This window comes from Chionomys nivalis (assembly GCF_950005125.1).
Source record: "Chionomys nivalis chromosome 23 unlocalized genomic scaffold, mChiNiv1.1 SUPER_23_unloc_1, whole genome shotgun sequence".
Lineage (NCBI taxonomy): Eukaryota > Metazoa > Chordata > Mammalia > Rodentia > Cricetidae > Chionomys > Chionomys nivalis.
The window spans coordinates 540,793-563,480 of record NW_026646869.1 but is presented as its reverse complement, the minus strand read 5'-3'; the positions used below and the strand labels follow the sequence as shown (position 1 = coordinate 563,480).

The 22,688-nt window shown below is 43.0% G+C and overlaps 1 protein-coding gene across 1 annotated transcript in view; it reads left to right on the top strand.

Annotated features, from left to right (window-relative positions):
• LOC130868884 (E3 ubiquitin-protein ligase HERC2-like) overlaps nt 1-22,218 on the top strand; it is a 44,317-nt gene extending 22,099 nt beyond the window's left edge. Inside the window, exons 8-19 of the mRNA XM_057760887.1 lie at nt 840-996; nt 3,392-3,502; nt 4,033-4,204; nt 5,705-5,878; nt 8,742-8,930; nt 9,418-9,569; nt 11,811-11,968; nt 12,060-12,173; nt 13,828-14,079; nt 16,440-16,633; nt 18,488-18,688; nt 22,059-22,218. Of these exons, the coding sequence (XP_057616870.1) occupies nt 840-996; nt 3,392-3,502; nt 4,033-4,204; nt 5,705-5,878; nt 8,742-8,930; nt 9,418-9,569; nt 11,811-11,968; nt 12,060-12,173; nt 13,828-14,079; nt 16,440-16,633; nt 18,488-18,688; nt 22,059-22,079 (1,895 nt within the window). The 3' untranslated portion in view covers nt 22,080-22,218. The remainder of the gene's footprint in view (nt 1-839; nt 997-3,391; nt 3,503-4,032; nt 4,205-5,704; nt 5,879-8,741; nt 8,931-9,417; nt 9,570-11,810; nt 11,969-12,059; nt 12,174-13,827; nt 14,080-16,439; nt 16,634-18,487; nt 18,689-22,058) is intronic.
• Nucleotides 22,219-22,688: the final 470 nt, after the last annotated feature.

Sequence of the window (22,688 nt, the reverse complement as noted above, 5' to 3'; positions counted from 1 at the left end):
TGTTGGCCACCTACCAACTAGACTGCCAGGCCCCTGAGGCCCTCTCGGGGGTTTTCAGAGTCGTTTCATCTTGTAGATGTCTTCATTCTCTTTACCTTGAGTTCTTCTTTGTAAAATCAGAGGCTATGGGGTCTTTGAGTTTTCAGGTCTATGGTTTGTTTGTTTGTTTTGGTTTTTCGAGACAAGGTTTCTCTGTAGCTTTGGAGCCTGTCCTGGAACTAGCTCTTGTAGACCAGGTTAGCCTCAAACTCACAGAGATCTGCCTGCCTCTGCCTCTGCCTCCTGAGTGCTGGGATTAAAGGTGTGCACCACCACTGCCCAGCTTCAGGTCTGTGTTTTTAAGAAGTGTTCATTTATTACAAACCCACCTTACATCCTTCACTGTTTAATGACTTAGTAAGAAGTTATCAGTTGAGCACCCGTAATCTGAAAATATGCAATCTGAAATCTTCCAAAATTTCAAGTCTTTTGACTCATGATCTCATAAGTAGAGAAACTCACTAACCTCATGTGATAGGTTGCTGCCAGAATGCAGCCACACCAAAGATGCTGCATGAGAAACCTCTAGTTTCTGTGTGTGAGATGTATATGGACCTGGGGACATGGACACACACACACACACACACATACACCCCATATTTCAGGTAAGAGACACTCAGTCTGTCTCACACATACTGCTTATGTGAGAGATATCAAAGGTGGACTGGGATTTCTGCAGCTGTGGTACAGTTTGACCCATCGCGTGAAGAATCTCCTGACTGGCTTTTCACTTGAGGGGTTGGAGGCTCATTGGGAGTGACTAGAACACTGCTTGTCAGCAATGCTTGTGTGTTGCTCAGGTGAGGATGCTGATCTCTGCAGTGAGCTCTTGCAAGAGTCCCTGGATGCCCTTCAAGCTCTTCCTGAGGCCTCTCTCTTTGGTGAGAGCACAGTATCATCTGTGTGGTTGGAGGTGGTAGAGAGAGCCACGAGGTTCCTCAGATCTGTTGTGACTGGGTGAGTTTGCATTTTCCTTGCTTTTCTCTGGAATAGCTCCGGTGTGCTTGAGCCTCGTTCTCATCTCTTCTTACTGACTAGGTTTTGCTGCTGCGATTTTAGCATGCTTTCAAGTTCTTGCTATTCACATTAACTTTTTTTTTTTGAGACAAGTTTTCTCTAGAACTTGCTTTGTAGACCAGGTTGGCCTCTAAATCACAAAGATCTGTCTGCCTCCTGACTGCTGGAATTAAAGGCATGTGCTACTATACCCAGCTTCAAAATTGTTTTTGCACATTTTATTTATTTGTTTTGTATGTGTATGTGTGTGTGTGTTAGTTTTGGCAGAAAGTGCTTTACCTGCTGAGCCAGCTCTCTGGCCCACTCTCAGTTTTTTAGATGATTTAATTTATGATGATTGTGAATCGAGTCAAGAAGCTGTCGCATTGAATGTGATGGAAAATGCCAGACCTTTTTTTTGTTATTCGCCGTTTTCTGGACGTATTTGTTGATTTGCCCATCATAATTTGAGCACTTCTTGTGTGCCTCCCGGGGTTAATGAAGAGCCACTGTTTTCAAGATTGTGTTTGCCTGGAAGTCTTGTAGATAATATATGAGTACATGGCTGCTCAAGCAAAATGTTCTGACTAGTGCAGGGTCTGTAGCTCAGTAGGAAAGCAGTTGCTGAGCATGTACAACCTGGTTTGGTCCTTCTCACTGCAGAAAAGAAATGTGTAAACCTGTTTGTTAGTTTACTATTGCTGTAACAAGAACGTCCGTCAACCGAACATAAGGAGGAAGGGTTTTGGCTGCTGGTTTCAGAGACTTGAGTCTATGATCACTTGGCCCTGTAGCTTTGGACCAGTGTCAGCAGAGTTCACCATGGAGGAGCCTGTTCTTTCATGGCAGCCACTAAATAAAGGAAATGTCAGGTTATAGTTTTGTCTTCAAGAGTGTGCCAGCAATGACTAACTTTTGGACTAGACTCTACCTACTAAGTGGTCTGTCACTTTTCCATAATGTCATGGATTTGGGACTAGCCAGCAAGGACACAGGTGTTGGGCAGATGTTTATGATCCAAATTCTAGCATGTAGCTATACTCCTTTATTTTTTGTATATGATTTTGATCGGAATGGGCATTTTTGGGCAGCTGTACCCCTCCTTAGACAAACTGGGAGTCCTAGACTACTTGGTGGTCCCCTGCTCCGAGGGGTTGCTATATTGAATTTAGTGTTACACAATTGGCATAACATGCTGTAGTCCAGAACTCTGAATTCAAGTGATCCTCAGCTCCTTGGTAGTTGTGACTATAGGTGTGTGTTTCTCCTCCTGGCTTCAATATGAATCTGTAGTTACATTTTTTAATGTGAAGAAAATAATACCATTTATTCCTATGATCAACAGGGATGCCTTTAGTCTCTTGCACACGAGCCACGAGTCTCTCTCCAAGGTGTGCTGGTGCAGGCTTTGCTGTAGGATTTTAAAGCTAAAGCCCTGAAAATAGCCTTGGAATTAAGTTTAAAAATCCAGTTTCAGTTATAGTCTCCCCTTTCCAATTTTAGGTTCAGGGAATTTGTTATTTATTATCGAGCACAAAGTTCAAATATTTCTCTGATGTGAAATATAAATATGCATAGACAAGTGCCTTTAGATCCCCTGGTGGATTCAAAAATTAATTCTCCAATTTTGTATGGGACAGTTGATGCTATATTTTATTCAGATTGAAAAAGTGCCCACCCCAACCCCCACATCCCTCCCTCCCTCCATTCCTCTATCCTTCCCTTGAGACAGGTTCTCATGAAGCCCAGGCTGGCCTCAAACTACTGTAGTCAGGGATGACTTTGAACTTCTGACCGCCTCCCTCAAGTACTAGGACTATAATGTATAATCCTGTCCAGTTTATGCAGTTCTGGGTTGGAATCCAGGGCCCTGTGCATGCTAGTGAAAGGTCTCTACTAACAAAGCCATAGCCCATCCCCATTGAAGACCTTTCTACTCATTTTTGTGTAATGGTACAGCTTACTTTATGCTTCAGAAACATAGGGTCTGTCTTCTAATGTACTAAATATCTAAAATCATGCTTTTAAAAACACCTTTACTGTCTGGGAAGTAGAGCTCAGTGATAGAGCCCAATACCCAGTGTGCCCAAAGCTCAAGATTTGATCCCTCATACTGGAAAAAGTACCCTCCCCATAAAGATGTTTCCCCCTCCCTTCCTCCCTCATTTCCTTCCTTCCTACTTCCCTCCCTTCCTCCCCTCATGTATGTATGTGTGTGTGTGTGTGTGTGTGTGTGTATGTGTATGTGTGTGTGCTTGTCTTTTTTATGGGAGATTGAATGTCATTAGCCTGCTGGTAATTTTAAGTTTGCTGCTTTTTCTGATGTTGCCTAGCCTTCCTGTTGCTGTCATTCCAGGGATGTTCATGGAACACCAGGGACTAAGGGACCAGGAGGAGTTCCTTTACAGGACCAGCACTTGGCTTTGGCCATCCTGCTGGAGTTGGCTGTCCAGAGAGGTACCCTTAGGTGAGTGGTCTGAGGCTCAAGGCATCTAAGGAGATGATTGTGTGTCTAGACACCTGCTGTGATGTGAATTCCACTTATTTGTGGATGTAGCAAATTGTGGTGTTCTATAGCTAGACCTTCATGCGAGGGCCCCGTGTTTATTCTGCTAGTCTGCTCTGCTATCTTTATTTCTTTTTAGGCTAATCTATCTAGTCATCTAGGACTCCTTTGTAAGATGTTTCCCCTAAACAACTGTTTATTTTCATCTTTCTGAAATAGGTTTTCTTCATTTATTGATTTAAGATTCTTGAAGTTTCATGTAGAAAGCACTACTCAAATGTCTTAGCTATTTTCATATCAATAGATGGCAAATGTCTTTTGCTAAATTCTTGGCATTGACTCAGTGATTTAACTGCCAAGAATTATTTCCATGATATTATTTTATCATCTTCTCATATCATTGTCCTCCTATAATTCTAATTATATGTTTAGTTTTGATGTGGTATGACAAGCAGTAACTTTTTTAGAGAGTAAATATCCTTCCTTTTCAGCCAAATGTTGTCTGCCATCCTGTTGTTGCTTCAGCTGTGGGACAGTGGGGCACAGGAAACTGACAATGAGCGGTCTGCCCAAGGCACCAGTGCCCCTCTTCTGCCACTGCTGCAGAGGTTTCAGAGCATCATCTGCAGTAAGGACATGCCACATGCAGAAGGGGATATGCACGTGAGTGTCACCTGGGGTTTGTGTTTAGGTGGCCCTTTCTTATTCTGTCTGTATTGAAGAACTAGTTGTATGGGAATAGATGCCTTTCAGGTCTGTTTGCTTACTGGTGATAGCAGCAGGTGAGATGAGGCAGGTATAGGAGATCAGATGCACCGTATTCACAAGGTAGTATATAAAGAAGGCTTTCAGATTTGTACTTGTGAAGAGAAATATGGTTTGGCATGGATCCATTGGCCTTTCAGGTTTCAGCCTACTGCCTGCCATGCTGACTTACAGGCTTCTCTGCTGAGTCAGCTGAGGTGATCTCTGTGTGTCTGGTTTAATGCCTGTGTGTTCCCAGCAGCTGCTTGAATGTTTTGGGAAGTGAATTTTAGATGCGGTGTTAGGCAGTTTTGTGTTATGTAAACAAATACCGGAGGACTGTGTTCTTTACAAATACATGTTGAGCCTTTATCTTTTCTGTAAAGTGAGGTGTTCTGTTATCACTTTGGCCTAATTTACATGTGAACAATCTTAGGTGATAATAAGACTTTGTTTTTGCAAGAATTAGAAATATGATGTTAATTGTAAATAAAACAAGGCTTTAGTAGACTAGACAGCCAGGCCAGGTAGTAAAGACCTGTGATCCTAGCTACTTGGGAGGCTGAGGCAGGAGGATCAAAGATTTAATGTTAGCCCAGGCAGCTTCGTGTTTCAAATGGGTGGAGTGAGGATTATTGAAGACTCTTAGAATACTTCTAACATGCTCAAAGCTCTAGAAAAGTTAAGCAAAATCTCTCTCTAACGTGGGCAATATTTATATCAAAATGAAGGGTTTTGTTGTGTTTTGTTTTTAGTTTCCAAAGGCATGTTGAAGTACTGTGTTATGTTTCAGCGAGCTTGCTCTGTGCCCCAATACTTTAAAAAAGCATGTATGTGTCTGTGTGGTTGTGTGTGTCTGTCTCCATCTTCACTTTGTATGGATACCAGATGTCAGTTTGGGGTTTTGTTCCTCAGGAGTCACCCACCTATTTTTTTTGAGACAGGGTTTCTCACTTGCCTAGAATTCCCCAGGTAGTTCAGACTGGCCAGTGAACCTCTCTTAACTTTCCTTGCTCAGGGATTACACGTGCATAGCACCATGTTCGATATTTCTACATGGGTCCTGGGAATTGAACTCAGGTCTTCAGTGCTGAGGACAGAGTTGTTTTCTCAGTCCTCTTGTTAGGGTTTGAGGGCAGTGTTCCGATAGGGTAGTTTGGCTTGATAAACAGTCCATGTGGTGTCTACACATGTGTGGTATAAAAAGTACATAGATTGTAAAGTCAGTGCTGTGTGTTTTTATATGCCAGGTATAGAAGGGTGTAAATGTTTAGTGTAGCTGTATGACCAGCATTGTAGTTTGATGGCTAAAATATAAGCTGTATTGGAAATGCATAACTAAATACCAAAAGCGTGATTAGAGGTTGATGGTGGTATTTTTCTTCCTCTGTTTCTGAGTATGTTTTTCTCTTAATCTAGCTTTTGTCTGGCCCTCTGAGCCCCAATGAGAGCTTCCTGAGGTACCTTACTCTTCCACAAGACAATGAACTTGCCATTGATTTACGGCAAACTGCAGTTGTTGTCATGGCCCATTTAGACCGGCTGGCTACACCCGGTATGCCTCCTCTGTGCAGCTCTCCCACCTCTCATAAGGTATGTGCGAGGGCAGGGCTTCTTCTTGTGAAATGAAGATGACTTGACCTTAAGTTCTTTACCACTGTCTTATTTTCTTTTTTTGTTGTGTGAGTAAAGAAACAAACAAAAAATCTGTCACAAGCAACCTAAAGGAGAAAGGGTGGGTTATTCTAGCTCACGATTGGAGTGTGCACGGCAGCAGGAGCTCGAGCAGCTGGTCCCATTGCAGTCGCCGCCCGTGAGCCAGAGCAGCGAATGCTGACCAGTGCTCAGCTTGCTGTTTCCATGTAGAGTCCACTGCCCACAGTTACGGTGAGGCTTCCCACAGCACTTACCCAGATAATCCCCTCCAGGCACGGCAAGAGGCTCTCCTCCCAGGCCATTCCAGATTCTGCCAGGTTGATAATTAACACTAACCATCACAAACACTGAGCCATAACCAGCTTAGTGTTCTTTGCATGCGGTAGGGTTAGGAGCTCTTGTCGATTTTCATTCTGTGTATGTGCCAGATTTGTTCGTTGGTTACTTCTTTCCCTCCCTCCCTCCCTCCCTCCTTCCTTTCCCTCCCTCCCTCCCTCCCTCCCTCCCTCCCTCCCTCCCTCCCTCCCTTCCTTCCTTCCTTCCTTTTTTTTCCAAGACAGAGTTTCTCTGTGTAGCCCTGGACGTCTAGGAACTCAATATATAGACCACTTACACATCAGCGCGCTGCTCATCACTGAAGGGAGTCAGGACAGGAACTCTAACAGACCAGGATTGCTGAGGCAGGAGCTGATGCAGAGGCCATGGAGGGTGCTGCTTACTGGTTTGCCTCCCATGGCTTCCTCAGCCTACCTTCTTATAGAACCCAGGACCACCAGCCCAGGGATAGCATCATTGCTCTCTAAATAAGAAAATATGCCTTGCAATTGGATCTCAAGGAAGCATTTTCTCAACTGAGGCGCCTTCCTCTGATGTCTCTAGCTTGTGTCAAGTTGACACACAAAACCAGCCAGTATAACTGTCAACAGTGATTCTGTGGTTGGGGGAGGCTTTTCCATTTTCCTGAGTCTGACCTCGGAAGGCATTTTTATTCTCATGAATCTGAGGCATTTGTGTCCTTGACATGACTGTGCTCATGCTAATAGCATGCTCATCCAGGATTTTATCCATTCCTACAAGTACACAGGGCCTCGTGCCCGAATTAGGGGCCCTAGAGATGACGACAAGCTTCCTGCCATCGAGAGGGAAGTGCCAGAGATCTTCTTTTATTTCAGTGCTGGGAATCAAACCCATGGCCCTGCTCACTCTGACCACATATGCTATCACCGAAGTGCTTAGTGTATAGTGCTGGTTATAATGTAATAACATTGCAGTCATATTTTATGTAAAATGTCTAAATAATGGTAATGGTGGTAGTGATCAGCCTGTGTGACAAGAATTTGGTGTGTGCCTGCCCATCACAATGTTCCACTTTTTGTGTCCTGGAGAAAACAAATATTTAGGATGACATCATTCTTGTCAAGATTATACAGAGTAATCCTGGCTTTCAATCTAAGTTTCTTTAGCTTTTTATTTGGAATACAAACAAGAGCTCATTAAAAGGAAAAAACAAACAAACAAAAAAAAAACCAAAATAACAAAAAGTTGGATAAGCTGGGTGGTGGTGGCGGCGGTACACACCTTTAATCCCAGCATTCAGGAGGCAGAGGCAGGTGGATTTCTGAATTTGAGACATACCTCTTCTACATAGCAACTTCCAAGACAGCCAGGGCAATACAGAGATATCCTGTCTTGAAAAAACAAAAAACCCAAATCAAACCAACCGAAAACCGAGACAACAGAACATACTGTGAAGCACAGCCACATGTTCGAGTCCGCATGGTGTGTGGCAGTGCATTTTGTTTCTTCCCCTGACTTCCATGTGCCCAGCATCCCACTGCTTGATCTCACTTTGCTATCCGGTCTGCAACTTTTCACTTTCTCTGGAATGAACGCGTCAGTGGTTGCATGTTACGTGATTCTTTAGCTTCCTCATCATTTTTTTTTCTTTGGCTTTTCTTCTCACCAAGTAGATAGACTGGATTCTTTCTGTATTGGTAAATAGAAACGGTTTCTTAATTTTTAAAGACTGTTTTATAAATATGTTGTATGTTGAGCTCTATCCATCTTCATTCTCTTTCCTCTTCCTCCAGTTCCTCCTATTGTTATTATTACTGTTATTTTGAGACAGCATCTCACTATGTAGCCCTGGCTGACCTGGAACTCGACATCTTTACCAGGCTGGCGTTGGATTCACAGAGCATGTTTATCCTTGTCTCTTACATGCTGTGAGGGATGCATGTGCTACCATGCCTGGCAATGGATCTTTTTCTTAATAAGTCCCCTTAAAATGGACTCCTGAGTTAGTGACAGAATTTTGCTATCCAAATGCTATTGTGGCAGCTGATTCTGTTGTGTGTTCCTGTTTATCCTGAGTATGCATGCATATGTGTCTTTGCAGTACATGGTGAGGTGACTCAGCGTGGGCTCCTTTCTCTTCAGGCTGTTCCTAGGTAGCTTCATTCTCTCACCCCTACCAGTAAAGGCATTTGCTTCCAGCTTTATGCCTGGGGTTTTGATTTTCTGCCTGTTTTGACACAAACATAACCTGATATAGTTTGATCATTGAAAAATATGTTGAAAGTCCAGCTTTTGAATGGTACTTTTGAAATGAAATATAAACAAAACTGGGAGCTTACCATTTAACTGTGCTAATATGAGATATTCTGAGTTATTTTGATGTTTTTAATCAGTCTATTTACTTTTTTGTTTTTCACTTTCGTAGTATCTCAATATTAGTCCTGCATATTCTCTTACTCTAAGAAACATTTATATGTGTTCTTTTTTTTTTTTTTTTTTTCAGGGATCATTGCAGGAGGTCATAGGTTGGGGGTTAATGGGATGGAAATACTATGCCAATGTGATTGGTCCAATCCAGTGTGAAGGCCTTGCCAGTCTGGGGGTAATGCAGGTGGCCTGTGCGGAAAAGCGTTTCTTGATCCTGTCCCGAAATGGCCGTGTGTACACACAGGCTTACAACAGTGACATGCTGGTAGGTGCTGAGTGTGGTGTGCTGCATGCCTCCTTCAGTGCTGGGCCCGCTGTAGATGCCACATGGTGCCGTGGTCCCGGTTGCAGGTGTCTGTGCATTGCACATTATAGTCTTAGTCGTGTTAGATGGTTCCAGTTGTGGTGGGCGTTAACAGGGATCAAGAATGCCACCCAGTAATTCCATTGTTAACACAGTTGCTTTGTAAACCAGTGCTCATGTGTGAGGCAGCCGACAGAATAAGAACGGGTTCTGATGAGGTTCTGATGGTGCCCTTGGACATGGGTGCTCTCGTTTAAGGGAAGCCCTTGAGCTGTGTGTCCGTTCTCACAGCAGCACTTGCCATCCATGGACCACGTGGAGAATTCTCACCACTCGGAGCTCTAGAGGTCCCAGTCTGTCAGGTGGAGTGTGAATGGGGAGAGTTGCTCTGTTCGCATTGCCCATGACCAAGATTGACTCCTGTTCTTTCTGATTTTTACCTTTCTAGGCTCCACAACTGGTCCAGGGGCTCGCCTCCAGAAACATTGTGAAAATTGCTGCCCATTCTGATGGTCACCACTATCTGGCTTTGGTTGCCACAGGGGAGGTGTACTCCTGGGGCTGTGGGGATGGCGGAAGGCTGGGCCATGGAGACACTGTGTACGTACAGCCGTTTTAGAAACTGCCATGCTCACTGGGGATCCATATTCACAATGGAATGGAAAATGTCGGGAGTGATTTCCCGCTGCCCTCTAGGATAAGGGGGGAGACATAACACGATGTGTCCATTTTCTTTCTTTTCTTTTTCTTTTACTTCAGAACAGGGTCTCGTTATGTAGCTCTGGCCGTCCTGGAACTGACTGTGTAGACCAGGCAGGCCTTGAACTCAGAGATCTGCTTGCCTCTGCCTCTGTCTCCCGAGTGCTGAAATCAAAGGCGTAGGCCACTTCCTGGCATGTTTCCATTCTTGATGACTGATTCCTTGGGAATTGCCACAAATGGAGGGTGCTCTCTTTGCCAGCTTTAGTAGTGACTAGCAACTGTACCCTCCATCTTGTTTTCTAAATTAAAGAAACCCCACATTGCCATGTTATTCACACTGGGCCATGTCTCCCGCTGGTAGGACCTGCAGAACCATGACATGTTCTTAGAGACCAATTTCACCTTACTGGGCGGAAGCTTTCAGTTACCATGGAGGAATCGAAGTAGAACAAAAATAGATATTGTAAATGCTTAGGACTAAAAATTGAGAGATCTGGCAATTCCCACAGATCTTGTATGGTGCTGTTACAGGTGGAGCCTGTTGGGGAGATCTTTACACTCGGTAGCTGTGCTGTCTCTGGGGCAAGCTTGCTTCATGAGGTCAGAGTATGAGGGGGAGCAAGCAGGTCAAGTTAGAAACATCTCAACCCTGACTGTCTATGAGTCGGAGGAGAGACTGGAAGGTCTCTGATTTATTTATACTGTGGGGGCAGAAATGGAAACATCACTACCTAGAATATTCTCTGGGAAGAATGTCAGTGTTCAAGAAAAGTAGGGATATGTGTGGCATGTTATTTTAGAGTTCAGAAATGATCCCAGAGGTACAGTGTAAGTTATTGAGGAAAAATGAGGCAAAACTAGTGAAAAAGGAGTTTGGAAGGGCTGTTGTTTGCAGACTGTATGGCAGGATTGGCCTGGGACGACAGAGGTACCAAGGACAGCTGTTTCCTTGGAGGTATTTATAATATACTACTATTGATGTATTTCCTAAGGAAATTAGGATTACCTGAGATTAGAATGAATAACTTCCCTTGGTCTAGGAGTTCAGGGAAGGAAAAAAATGATCATTGCAAAAGGCAGGAATCAGAGAAAACTGTGGGAAGAGTTTCAGCTTGAGCTGAAGAAGAAAGGGCTGTACTCAGTAGTGATTGGCTTTCCCCAGCCGTGCCCATTCTTGTATGCAGTCACAGAGTGAGCAAAGCATGTCTTTAAAAGTGTTGTTTATCATAGGATGCATAATGTAGGTTATAAACATGAGAAGTTTTGTTAATTAGATTTTTATTTTTAATTCTGAAAATTTTGCTATCCTTATTTTCTCAAGCTTTTTAATCTGTAAAATCAAAAAATTCTACTTTATTAGTAAGATTAGCTCACTTCTTTCTGTCTACATTCCTCTCTCTCTCTCTCTCTCTCTCTCTCTCACACACACACACACACACACACACACACGAATACACATGCATGCATGCATGCATACATGCACACATACCAGATTGACTTTTGGGTAAGTTTTTTTTTTTTTTTGGTTTTTCAAGACAGGGTTTCTCTGTGGCTTTGGAGCCTGTCCTGGAACTAGCTCTGTAAACCAGGCTGGTCTCGAACTCACAGAGATCCGCCTGCCTCTGCCTCCCGAGTGCTGGGATTAAAGGCGTGCGCCACCATCGCCCGGCTTGGGTAAGTTTTGACAAATTCATGCAGTGTATCCACCACCACAGTCAAGAGAGAAGGTGTTACTGTTGGTCCCAGGCTTGTCTTGGTATCTTTGCAGTTACTCCCTGATTTCCTACTCTAGCCCCTGCCAACATTTGCCTTGCTCTCTGTTCCGATTGTTTTGTCTTTTCTAGACCTGAGTCTGGACCTTCACTTTCAGTCATATTTACAGTATAGCCATGTTGTTGGGTGTGTCAACAGTTTATTGCTTTGCTGATGATGAACTGTGGTTGGAGACATTAGGATTAGAGCTGCTATAGTTCATTCTGTGAGTCTTCAACAGATACTGTTGCTGGATCCAGCTTAGGAGGTGGTGATGTTCTGTGTTTGAGATAGAAAGGCAAAAGAGCCTCATGCTCTGATCACCTATTTGCTTTTTCAACTCTTAAGAAATGCCTACAGTGTCATTTCTTACCTTCCTTCCCACAGGCCCCTGGAGGAGCCCAAGGTGATCTCGGCTTTCTCAGGAAAGCAGGCCGGGAAGCATGTGGTGCACATAGCATGTGTGAGTACTTACAGCGCAGCCATCACTGCTGAGGGGGAGCTGTACACCTGGGGCCGTGGGAACTATGGCCGCCTGGGCCATGGTATGTCTACTGTACATGAGCACAGCCATGGGGTAGAGGGAGGTTGCTTCTGCTGAGAGGGATGGAGAATGACAGTTGTATCTCTCTCAAGGCTCCAGTGAAGATGAGGCCATTCCAATGCTAGTGGCTGGACTTAAAGGACTAAAGGTCATCGATGTTGCGTGTGGGAGTGGGGATGCTCAAACCCTGGCCGTGACCAAGAATGGTATGTAGAACTTGTACTGCCCTGGGCAGTTTCTTAGGGATGTTGGTGGCTGTTACCTGGGTGAGTGAGTTAGGGAGTTGTATGGCCTTCCTGAGGCTGCCCTCCTTGTTATCATCTTTTAGGTTGGTGAGTGTATTGGTTACTTTCTGTTGCTGTCTTAAAACCCTGTAACCAAGGTAACTTGTAGTAGGAAAAGTTTATTACTCTATTTTATTACATTTTTCGGTTCTTCGAGACAGGGTTTCTCTGTGGAGTAATGGCTGTCCTAGAACTTGCTCTGTAGACCATGCTGGCCTTGAACTCACAGAGATCCCTTTGCCTCTGCCTCCCGAGTGCTGTGATTTAAGGCATGCACCACCAACACCCAGCATGGAAGTTTATTTTGACTTACATTTCCAGAGGATGAAAGTCTATTATTGTTGGGGGAAGGCAGCTTGTTTGTCCTGGCTGCTCAGAACTGAAATAATCACACAGAAACTATTATTTAAAACACTGCTTGGCCCATTAACTCTAGCTTCTTATTGACTAACTCTTACATCTTAATTTAACCCATCTCTATTAATCTATGCATCACCATGAGGTTGTGGCCTGCCAGCAAAGTTTTAGTGTATCTCTCTCCTGCGGAGGCTCCATGGCTTCTTTCTCCCTCCTCCCTTTTTCCGCAGCATTCAGTTTAGTTTTCCCCACCCAGTTCTGTTCCCTTATAGCTCTGCTATAGGCCCAAATGAGTTCCTTTATTAACCAGTGGTAATCACAGCATATAGAGGGAAATCCCACATCACATTGTGACTGGGAGGCATAGCAGTAGGCAGCAAGGCATCTGGAGCAGGAACCTCAAAGATCATATCTTGGATGTTAGCACAAAGCAGAGAGAACAAACTGGAAGTAGGTGAAGCTTTCTGTACTGGAATCTGCCCCCAGTGGCGCACGCCCTTCCTCCAGTAAGGCTGTGCCACCTAAGCCTTCTCAAGACAGCAATGGCAGCCTTGGAAAGCAGGGGTTCAAGCCCAAGATTATGGGGAACGTTTCTCATCTGAAGTACCACAGTGAGGGTGCCTGCGGCTTCGGCTCAGAGGCCCAGGAATTTCCCAGAATTTGGGTTTTTGAAAGCAGATGGCTGACTAGGGGCTCCCACTTTTCCTAGTGGGTATTTTATCTTATTTTTTGACTAAAAATTACAGCTAAATAGAATACTTGACATTCTGTATTGTCTCATTATGAATATATCCCCAACTTTTAGCTAGTTTTGCTTCATTATAGCCAATCTTTCATAGTCGGTGTACACTTTGCATTCTGTGAAATTGTTATTATTTTTATTTTTGGTTTCCTGAGATGGGGTTTCTCTGTGTAGCCCTGGCTGGCCCAGAGCTAGCTCCATAGACCAGGCTGATCCCCTGGAACTGGAGTTGAGGATGGCCGTGTGTGCTCTGCAGGAGCATCAAGTGTTGTGCACCACTGTGCCGGCTCTCGAGCCTTCGTTTGCAGTTTTCAGTTGCTAATACATCAACCTGAAATAGAAGTGAGATTACATCTGGTCAGTAACCTGTGTAGGATTGACTGAATTATGTGTTCATGGTTTATATTATTTTCATTCATTTGAAACTTCCATTGTGATGTGCTGTGGTCTTTACTTAAATGTATTTCTATTTTCTAGGCCAAGTGTGGTCTTGGGGAGATGGCGACTATGGGAAGTTGGGGAGAGGAGGAAGTGATGGCTGCAAAACCCCAAAGTTGATTGAAAAACTTCAAGACTTAGATGTCATCAAAGTTCGCTGTGGAAGTCAGTTTTCTATTGCTTTGACAAAAGATGGCCAAGTTTATTCGTGGGGAAAAGGTGACAATCAGAGGCTTGGGCATGGAACAGAAGAACATGTACGTTATCCCAAACTCCTGGAAGGCTTGCAAGGTGATTGCGCGTGTAACACTAAAGCCTTTATAGATATCTAGCCAATGGGCTGTCATCAGAAACGCTCACTGACATCTTGAGAGAGATAAATAATGCCAAATGGCTTACCTGTTCTAATAATGGCCTAAACTTATTCTCATCAAATTAATTTTTAATTCATTTAGTTTGAGACTCATTGTGCTGCAGGGTCACAAATAGGCTCGATTCCTTCTTGTTTGGTCTGAACTTGTCCTTGGTGAGTGAGCTGTACATGTGTGGCTACAAAACCGTGTGTTGTGAGTCCAGAGCCTTCTGCAGTGTGTGCTCACTGTAGCATAGACGTGCGTGGACCATCTTGGGAGAGCCCTACATGGTCTCAGGCACTCTTGCTAGGAATGGCATGTTTGGAGATGGGGCCTTTAAAACCATGGCATTTAGATCATATGAGGGACTGTTTTATGATTTTTGGGAGCCAAATCACTGTTCAGGATAGTATATTAGGAGGGACTTTTTTTATAAAGGGAGAACCTCTCTTTTCTATAATATTTGACCTGTGTAATTTAGGTGCTCTCCTTCCTGTCCTAAGGGGGAACTGGTGAAATACAGATGAGTTGAGAACGGTGAGATCAGTACATGTATGTCTGGTGGGCCCTGTTGTCTTTTATTTAGTTTGGGGGGGGGCAGCCTTTCTTAAAGGACCAGTTTATAAATTTGCTAAGGGAGTGGCCTGCCGTGTCCTCCATAAACGTTTTTCAGAAATGCAGGATTTGGCTTGCATTTTGTTTCAGCGTCTAGTTTAGTGATTCCTACACTAATTTATTTTCCTTTCTCTTGTTTCTGTTTCTTTTTTGAGAGGGTTTGGAAATAGGATTTTTATGTGAGACTTGTCAGCGTTTTACTCATCAGTTTTGTTTTACAGCATTTTAATACCTTGTCTCTAGGTAGGAGTCTTCTGTGCGCTTCTAAGATAAGTTGTAGAATAGCAGATTCACCCTGCTATGCAGCTCTACTAGAATTCAGTTTGCCTTTTGTTTTCCTTTTCCTCCATTAAAACAGAAAATAATCCTTTGCCAGTTATTTGCTAGAAGTAATTTAATACATTACTATAGTAATATTTAAATTACTGTTGCTGTTAACTTACAGTAGTTCAGAACTTATTAGGCAACAGGGTTATTTTATTTTTTTTTTGGAAAGTTTAATTTTTTTTTTATGTGTGTGGGCATTTGCCCTGAATGTGTGTATGTGTATAATGTGCATGCAGTGCCCTCCAAGGTGTCGAAATTTCTAGAAGTGAAATTTCAGGTGGTTGTGAACCACCCTGTGGATGCTGGAAACTGAAACTAGGTCTTTTGGAAGAGCAGCCAGTGTTGTTAATTGTTGAGCCATCTCTCTAGTCCAGATAACAATATTTTTTAGCTGATTTTATTGACATTATGTTGAAACACACTTTGTGTTGATTATGTCACTTAGAAGTAAAGGCATAATGCTTTTCTAATAGTAATTAAATAGAAAAATTTTTAAATCATGTGACTTTGAGAAAAGAGCAGTCTTTTAAGAAAAGTTTCTTAGTGAAGAGTATGTTTTGCATTGCCACATCTAGGGGGATTGGAGACAAACAATCTAATAACTAAAAACATTATTGTCCCACCAACATAGTTACATGTCTAAGTTTGTGGGACTTGTGAGGTGGTGCAGCTAGTAAAGGCACTTGCCGTGTAAGTCTAGTGATCCCTGGAACCCACACAAAGGCAGAGGAAGAGAACCATCCTCCACAAACTCACCCTCTGACCTCCATTTGTGTGCTGTGGCATTCCCTCTCCTGCCTGGCAATCAGTCAGTCAACAAATTCATTAATTATGAGAATGTTTTGGTGGCCAAGTGTGTTTAGAAACATTTCCTCAGGAAACCTATCTCTTAAAGGAGCCAAAGGAACTCTAAGTATTATCTCTCATCCTACCCGAAATTCTTGAACAGTCCAGATGAATAAGGGATTGGGCTTAATCTTGTGATCTTCCTAGTTAATTTCAGAGGCATGTCTTTTGATGGTGTGTGTGTGTGTGTGTGTCTTATCCTATATGAGTAAGACTAGGGATATGAACTTAAAAAAATCATACTCTTTTTGAATAAAATGCTGAATAAGGAACAGAAAAAAGACTTTTCATACTGCAGTATAAGCGTATTTGTGTGATATGTTCTTAACAAATCATAGTTGATGAAACATGACATGTACTTAATAGCTTAGTCAAATCAAGTAAATCGATTCTCATGTTAAATGAATGTGTTACCTGTACGAAGTCAATACTGAATGCATTCTGTGAATAGCTGTCCTTAGAACTAAAGTCATAGGCTTGACACTGTCACTGTGCCCATCTTTTCCCTAGGGAAGAAGGTGATCGATGTGGCTGCAGGCTCTACCCATTGCCTTGCTCTGACAGAAGACAGTGAGGTACACAGCTGGGGGAGCAATGATCAGTGCCAACACTTTGACACTTTGCGTGTGACCAAGCCAGAGCCTACTGCACTACCAGGACTGGACACCAAACACATAGTTGGAATTGCCTGTGGGCCTGCCCAGGTACTCACTGCATAGTTAGGTTGGGGTTTTGTACAATTTTGTTTTCCGAATGTTCACTGCTAGATTGTAGAAATATCAGCTTTTGTGTGTCGTCCTCTGTCCCGCAGTTGTTCCAAACCGCATATGACTTCATTACTTTACTGTAGGTCTTTCAGCGGTTTCTTCTGTAACACTGTTTGTAGAAATTGTGTATGCTCCCTCCTTCTACGTCTTGCTCTTCATTATTGGATATGGGTTGTTCTTTTTTTTTTTTTTTTTTTTTTTTTTTGGTTTTTCGAGACAGGGTTTCTCTGTGCTTTTGGAGCCTGTCCTGGAACTAGCTCTTGTAGAAGGGTTGTTCCTTTTTTGAAAAGTATTCTATGGATGCTGAGATTTGTTGAAATTGTTTTTCTTCTCAGATTATATAAGTTGATGTGGTTTTCCTTTTGGAAAATAATGGTTTTCAGATTTTGACTAATTCTGCATTACTGGCATAACTGTTGCTCATGTTTGATCATTTTCATGTTTCTAGGTTTACTTGCTAATATTTTATTATTTATGTGTGTGTGTTCACAGTCATCAGTGTTATTTACTTACATACTTTCTTCTTACTTAATTTCTGTCAGGGTAAAGCTGGCATCATGGAAAGGGTTGGGGCATGTTCCTCGTGTTTCCTAAAAGAGATGGTGTACAGTGCTGTTTCTCCTTTAAATGTCTGTGAATTCATCTGAGCTAAGAAATATAACTATAAATGCAATTTCACAAGACATTCAATTTCGTTAATAGATAAGCATTCATGGCTTCTGTTTTATGGGTAGGTTTTTCTGGTGCTGGCACTCGGGAATCATTTCGTTCTGTTACAGCTGTCCTATAAGGTTTTTGGTTTTATTTTATTTTTTTTGTATTTTTTAATTCTCTATTTGAGTCCAAGCCACTTGGTTACTAATAATTTGTATGATTTTTGTTTGTCAGCCACCACCTTGAAGTTTAATTTTGTTGATCTTTTTAAATAATTATTTTTCAGTTCATTTATTAACCTCTTAATTTTTTTTTGTTTGTTTTTAAGTGTCTTGCTGTTTCATCTTTTTAAAGTGTCTTTCACTTCAACTTGCTTTGGGCAAGCTCTGTTCATTTTTATTTAAAATGGAATCCTGGATTATTGGGTTTAGCCCTTTTTTGTCTCTAAGCATTTGATACTATAAATTTTCCTCTAAATAGTGCTTTGTGTTTGCTTGCAAACTCTATACATTTTTAAAAGATTTATTTATTTATGTATGTATATAGTATTCTGTGTGCACGCATGCCTGCATGCCAGCAAAGGGCATCAGATTTCATTGCAGTTGGTTGTAAGCTGCCTTGTGGTCACTGGGAATTGAACTCAGAACCTCTGGAAGAACAGCCAGTACTCTTAACCTCTGAGTCATCTCTCTAGCTCCCAGACTGAATGCACTTTACTGTTTCTGGGTGAGCGGTTCTCTAAATGTCAGTTAGGACAGTATACTGATGGTTTATGTCAGTTTGCTCTTAGGCAGGTTGTGTATACACACCTACGTCATCTACTTAGAGCTACTGTGGTCCCTGCGTAAGTGAGTTGACTGCTTGCTCCCATCCGTTAGTATGGAGGAGAAATCTTGTGGTGATAACAGTTTGGAAAAAGCTTTTCACAGTTTAATTGTAGATATGAGATGGGACAGTGAAACAGGAGAGGAATTTGGAAATAGTATGTGAGCTGGACAGCCATGAAACTGGGGACATAGAGGGATAAATAAGTTATAACTCAGGCGTTTCATCATGCTTTGTGGTCAGTCTCTCCAGTAGAACAGACCATCGATGAACGTAGAGATTTCATGTTAGGTTCATTCTTTTCTTGCACAGAGCTTTGCGTGGTCATCTTGTTCTGAGTGGTCCATTGGCCTTCGTGTCCCCTTTGTGGTGGACATCTGCTCAATGACTTTTGAGCAGCTGGATCTCCTACTGCGTCAAGTAAGCGAGGGAATGGACGGCACCGCTGACTGGCCCCCACCACAGGAGAAAGAGTGCATGGCCGTGGCAGCACTGAATCTTCTGCGACTTCAGGTGCCTTCCTGCCCCATTATCAGTGCCTCGGGGATTAATTCTTAAGCACATTCCTGGGTATTGAGAGCGTGGGTTTCAGCGCGTTAGGCAAACTGGTAATGAAACGTTTAAAGTATTTTAAAATACGGTTTTGATGGAGAAATGTCTATAAGGCTTAAAATACTTGATCTGCTTTTGTTTCTCCTGGAAGTCAGGTAAGAGCATTGCTGTTATATGCACTGTCTTACATGCACTACATCCACTGGGTAGAGTCTTGTGGAGGAATGCACTGTGGGAGAGTGCTGAGAGAGAGGTAAATCCCAGCTGAGGGACCAGAGCTACTGTGAAAATGGCGTGCAGTGAGCTGGGCTCCCTGTCTCAGTGCCCTGACTGTGAAGAATGGCTATGGACATCACCCTGCCTCTACCTGTCTCCCTTCTTCCTCCTGTAGCGTGATCCTACACTGGCCTTTCTGGTATAGTAGATCCAAGGAGTACTCTTATTTTGTTTCAGTTGGAAAGAGGGCATTTTCTTTCTTGTTTTGTGTTTTGAGACAAATTTCTCTGTGTAACAGCCCTATCTGTCCTGGAACTAGTTCTTGTAGAGCAGGCTGGCCGCAGACTCACAGAGATCCGTCTGCCTCTGCCTCCCTAGTGCTGGGATTAAAGGCGTGTGCCACCACTGCTTGGTTAAAGAGGGCATCTTCAATTACAGTTGTAGGATACAGTCTGATTTTGAAATTTTTTGTTTTTAAATTATGTATATATGTGTTTGTGTGTGTGAATGTATATGCATGAGAATGCTAACTTTAGGAAGTGGTCTGATTTTATGCATTCTAAAACAGTAACAAAGTATGCTAGGGTAGGTGATACACTGTAATTATTTTCTACCTTTCCTCTAATAGCGTTATTAAAGAGGCCATACTCAAAATGTACTCTTTTGTTTCCCCCAACACCCAGCTGACTCTCTCATCATTGCTTATATGCTGTCTTCTAGGTTCAGCTCCTTTCCTCAGATTCCTTCTTCATAAAGTTTTTGTTGTTGTTGTTGCTTTGTTTTTTCTCTGCCCTTTAGGGCATGAGAGATGTAAAGTCTGAAAAAAAAAGTTTGCCTACTTTAGTTTTTGAAGATAATTTATTAAGGTTCAGCTTTTTAAGTTAAAGCACCCCACCCCCATCTCAGACAGAACCTAGGGCATCACACATCCTAGGCAAGTGCTTTGCTACAGAGCAGGGCCCTGGCCCCAGGTCATCTCCATTTTCATTGGCACCTAGAGAACGTTCTGCTGAAAAGAGGTCCCAGTTTGGACGAGAAGTCTTCCATCGCTGCACCTGATCTTTGTAGCTAACACGTGTTTCTCTTTGGTAGCTGCCCAGCTGTTCTGTCCAGGGGGAGGTTTCATTACATTTGAAATTGCTCTCTGCTTTTAATCTGCTCCACTAGAGAATGCCTAATAGATTGTTGGACTTCCTTCTGTTGTCCTGCCTGTCATCATGACTTCTTTGCTAGTTTTAAATGTCTTTGTCTCTTTTGCTGTTCGTCTCTTAATCTTCTTGTTCTAAGTGGTTTACTTAGTTCTTCAGTTCAGAAATTGTTCCCTGACCTCAATAGACCCTGTTTTTGAATTACCCATTTATTTAACCATTATTTACTTGGAGTATTTTTACAAGATGCAGACTCAAATACATTTCCCCAGTGCCAGTGCAGCTGAGCTGCTGTGTATACAAACAAAAAAGTATGAGTATTACTTAGGGCAGAAGGGGAACAAGGGAGCTTGCCTGGCTCTGCATGACTCTATCTTAAGAATTTAGTTCTTGTAGCTTTTTCCATTTCTAGAATTTGTTCTGTTTTGAAGCCTTTGCTTTAGTCACAATATTTTTGTCTTCTAGCTTCTGTTCCTTATTTTTTTAAGGTTTATTTTTATTACTTGTGTTTATGTATATTTGTGTGTGTGTGTGTGTGTGTGGGGGTGTTCATGTAGTCCAGAAGAGGGCATCAGATTCCTTGGAGTTGGAATTACAGGTCACTGGAACCTGCGATGTGGGTGCTGGGGAATGAAACTGTCCTTTGTAACTAACTGCTCTTAACTGCTGAGCAATGGTTCCAGCCCCAACCTTGATAAAACACTTTAATTTACACTTACTTATTTGTGTATCCATGTGTAGTTCAGAGGGTAACTTGGGGAAAGTCTGTTCTCCTCCTACCATGTAGGTTCTAGGGACTGAATTCTGGTCCATAGGGTTGCTGGGAAGTGCGCTTATTTGCTGCATAGTCACTGGAGAAGACTTTACATACGCCTCTCGCTTTCCTTTCCTTGTCTCAGTTGCTACCCTGTCTTGGGGCATGCTTTTGTTTGACAAAGATTTTCCCTCATGTTAGTTTGTTGCAGATAAAATGCCTTGTTCATTTTGCTAGTGAGGTCACCATCAGCAAGTGTTTGACAATGGCTCTCTTTGGTTTAAGCTGGCAAAGAGACCTGAGAAGACAGTTTTGTATTTGCCTCTGTTGTGTTGTAGGGTTTTACAGGCGGTAGCAGGTTCAGGTGCTCATGTTGGCAGACTTCTAGGGATAGCTCAGGTTTAGCGGGCGGTTGTGAGGAGCTTGGGGGAGCACTCTGTTCATTGGAAGGTCCCTGTCTTTTGAAACCAGAACCTTTGGCACCCTTAGGACTTCCCTTATGTTCTATAGTTTGGCTGTCTAGTTTTAAACTACCCTTAGGCACAGGCATTTCTGTTGGGTGCAGATTGTTGGGGTTGCCTTGGTGGTTGCCGCTTCTACATTTCGTCCTTTGTGCTGATCTTCCACTCTGCAGTTACGTATGCAAAGCTGGGTAAGAAGTGGTTTTTGGTTGTGAGCCTAGCCTTTAAGAGCTGTGCCATCTTACAATGATATTTCCCAGGTGATGTACTTCAAATTTTTAAATGTAATTAAAAAACAGACAAGACTCAGCCTTCCTAATCTGCAAATCTAAAACTTGAAACAGTCACAGCTTTAAATGTTTTCAGTGCTGCATGGTGCTGTGAGTGGGAAATTCAGCGTGTGCCACCTGCTTCCTGTGAAAAATATTAATGTATAAATTAATGTATAAAGTTGCCTCCAGACTACATGGATAATGTGCATATGAAGCATAAATGAATTTCTCTTAAGGGGCCTCATATGTGAAAATATTTCAAAATCTGAAACACCTAAGCATTTTGGATAAGGGATATTTAACTTTCACCGAGAGTTAATTTTGTTTATAAAATAACATTTCATATTAAGTTTTATTCAGCCTTTTATTAGAGTTTGGAAAAATAAATTTATTTTTGGGTGTTCTAAATACTATTTTTTTCCTTTTTATAGTTGCATGCTGCCATTAGTCACCAGGTTGACCCGGAATTCCTTGGTTTAGGTCTGGGCAGTGTGCTCCTGAACAGCCTGAAGCAGACTGTGGTGACCCTGGCCAGCAGTGCCGGGGTTCTGAGCACCGTGCAGTCCGCTGCCCAGGCTGTGCTGCAGAGTGGCTGGTCTGTGCTGCTGCCCACAGCTGAGGAGAGGGCCAGGGCACTCTCGGCGCTGTTACCCTGCACAGGTGAGCTCTCGTGAGGGGCAGAGTTGGGCAGTGAGTGTCAGAAAGAAATGGAGAGGAGAGGACAGGACACAGCTGCTCCTGGGTGAGATGGAGGAGAAGGCTCATTGTAGGCTGTGGGAGAGCACAGCCAGAGGCAGACTCACCCTGGAGTCCTGAGCGGACAGGACCCTGAGCCCTGTGAGGATATGGGGGTGGGGTGGGAAAGGACAGGGACGGAGGGGAACCAGGTTCATCAGCCAGGGAGCCAAAGGTAACCAGAATGGTCGGGTTATTTAGGGAAGAGCAGCCCAGCCTCCTGGCCTGCAGTGTTCAGAGTAGGGGGTGGGGGGTATGTAAGACAGGAGGACCCTGTAAGAGATAGGGGCAGAATCTCTTTGATGTGTTAAATAGGCACCCCAGCCATTTGTCCCAGGAGTGGAGACTTAACAGAGAGGAGATGGCACTTACTCA